General features: G+C 16.2%; 1 protein-coding gene across 1 annotated transcript; it reads right to left on the reverse strand.

Annotated features, from left to right (window-relative positions):
* Positions 1-454: 454 nt before the first annotated feature.
* Positions 455-1,501, reverse strand: PGSY75_1030400 (hypothetical protein; the record flags this gene model as incomplete). Its single annotated transcript, XM_018786074.1, has 2 exons — positions 455-1,065; positions 1,381-1,501. 2 exons carry the CDS (start codon positions 1,499-1,501, stop codon positions 455-457), a joined length of 732 nt encoding a protein of 243 aa, XP_018641691.1.
* Positions 1,502-1,845: the final 344 nt, after the last annotated feature.

Below are 1,845 nucleotides of genomic sequence, written 5' to 3' on the forward strand. Positions count from 1 at the left end.
ATTTTATTTTAATATATTTAAAATTTATTTTATTTTTATATATAATAATTTTTTTTTTTTTATTTAAATTTTATTTTTTTTTTTTTTTTTTTTTTTTTTTTTTTTTTTTTTTTATTTATAAAAAAAAAAAAAAAAAAAAAAAAAAAAAAAAAAAAATACCTTTTTAAAAAAAAAAAACCAAAAAAACAATTTGCAAAAAAAAAAAAAAAAAAAAAAAAAAAAAAAAATATATATATAATAAAATATGAACAGGTCAGGTAAAAATAATGTATGAAAAGATCAATTCTAATATTTCATTCCATTTATAAGACATCTTTACGAATAATGATGAACATGATAAAAATAATTTTTTTTTAAGAAACATATTAATCGTTTATTCATATATATATATATATTTGTACAAATATCCTTTATTATCCTTATTAATTTGAAGTAATATCATAAAAAAAAAACCTTAAAGATATAAATCATTCGAAACATTTATATGCGATAACTTTATGCATAATTTATTTTTACATTTCATATATAGTGGTACATCTTTGTTAACAAAATTGTGATGATGTAAAAAACTTTCTATTCCATAATAATTGGTCTTCATAAATAAAAAATAAACTAGTCTATTGACATATGTATAATATTCGTGAGAAATAAAAGGATTTACCATTTTAATGGCAGCATAACCGTTAGCTTCGTTTACATATCCTAACCATTCTACACAACATGCATTGATATGTTTATTATGACTATTAATAGGCAAATAAATATCAATTTTGTTTGTATATGTTTGTTTATTTTTTTGATCATTTTTATGTTTTTTTATTATTTCTTTTTTTCCTTCTTCATCAAAACTTATGTCATCAAAAATAGTTGGATCATTCCAACTGTCTGTATTAGATGATGTTATATAAGAGAAATTATTTGAACTTTGATACTTATCAAAATGTTCATTTTGATCTAGTATATGTTGATTTTTTGGAACATATTTACACAGATTGAAAATTATTTTATCTAATATATCATCAGGGGAAAAGAAATAATATGCTCTATTGTGCAATTCGTCATTGCCTGAGCATACGCGAAAAAAAAGGAAATAAATAAATAAATATATATATATATATATATATATATATATATATGTGTTTATTTTTTTTTATAATGCGAATATGTTGACAGATAGAATTTCTTTAAGAATGAGAAGTCTTTCCTTTTTTTTATATTTATATAATGAACAATAAATAAAATGTGGAATAAATAGTATAACCGTATATCATCTATTATCAATAATATGTACTTCATTATATTTTTTTGTGCTCGAAAAAGGGATATAGCACACATATAAAAATATATAATATATGTATGTATTTATTTTTATTTATTTACTTTTTATATTTTTCTTTAAAGAATATGCTAACGATTCAATTTCTTTTTTATTTCTTTTGAGAGGAATTTCTGTTCCTATATTATTTTCGTGGTTATACCTTAAATTTTCCATTTCTTCCATTATGTTATTTTTTTTTTATTTTAATAATAATACAAAAATGTAGTTGTAAATATAAGAAAAAAATTAATTAATACATACAAAGATGATTAAAAGGTTATATAATTCTTATAAATTTAGTTAGATTTTTTTTTTTTTTTTTTTTTTTTTTTTTTTTTTTTTTTTTTTTTTTTTTTTTTTTTTTAATTTAATTTTTTTTTTATTTTTTTTTTTTTTAAAATTTTTTTTTTTTATTTTTAAAAAAAATTATTATTCCATATTTTATTTTTTTATTTATTATTATTATTTTTATTATTTATTTTATTTATTTTATTATTATTTTTTTTTTTTTTTTTTGTATTTTATTT

This window comes from Plasmodium gaboni, chromosome 10 (assembly GCF_001602025.1).
Source record: "Plasmodium gaboni strain SY75 chromosome 10, whole genome shotgun sequence".
NCBI classification, from domain to species: Eukaryota; Apicomplexa; class Aconoidasida; order Haemosporida; family Plasmodiidae; genus Plasmodium; species Plasmodium gaboni.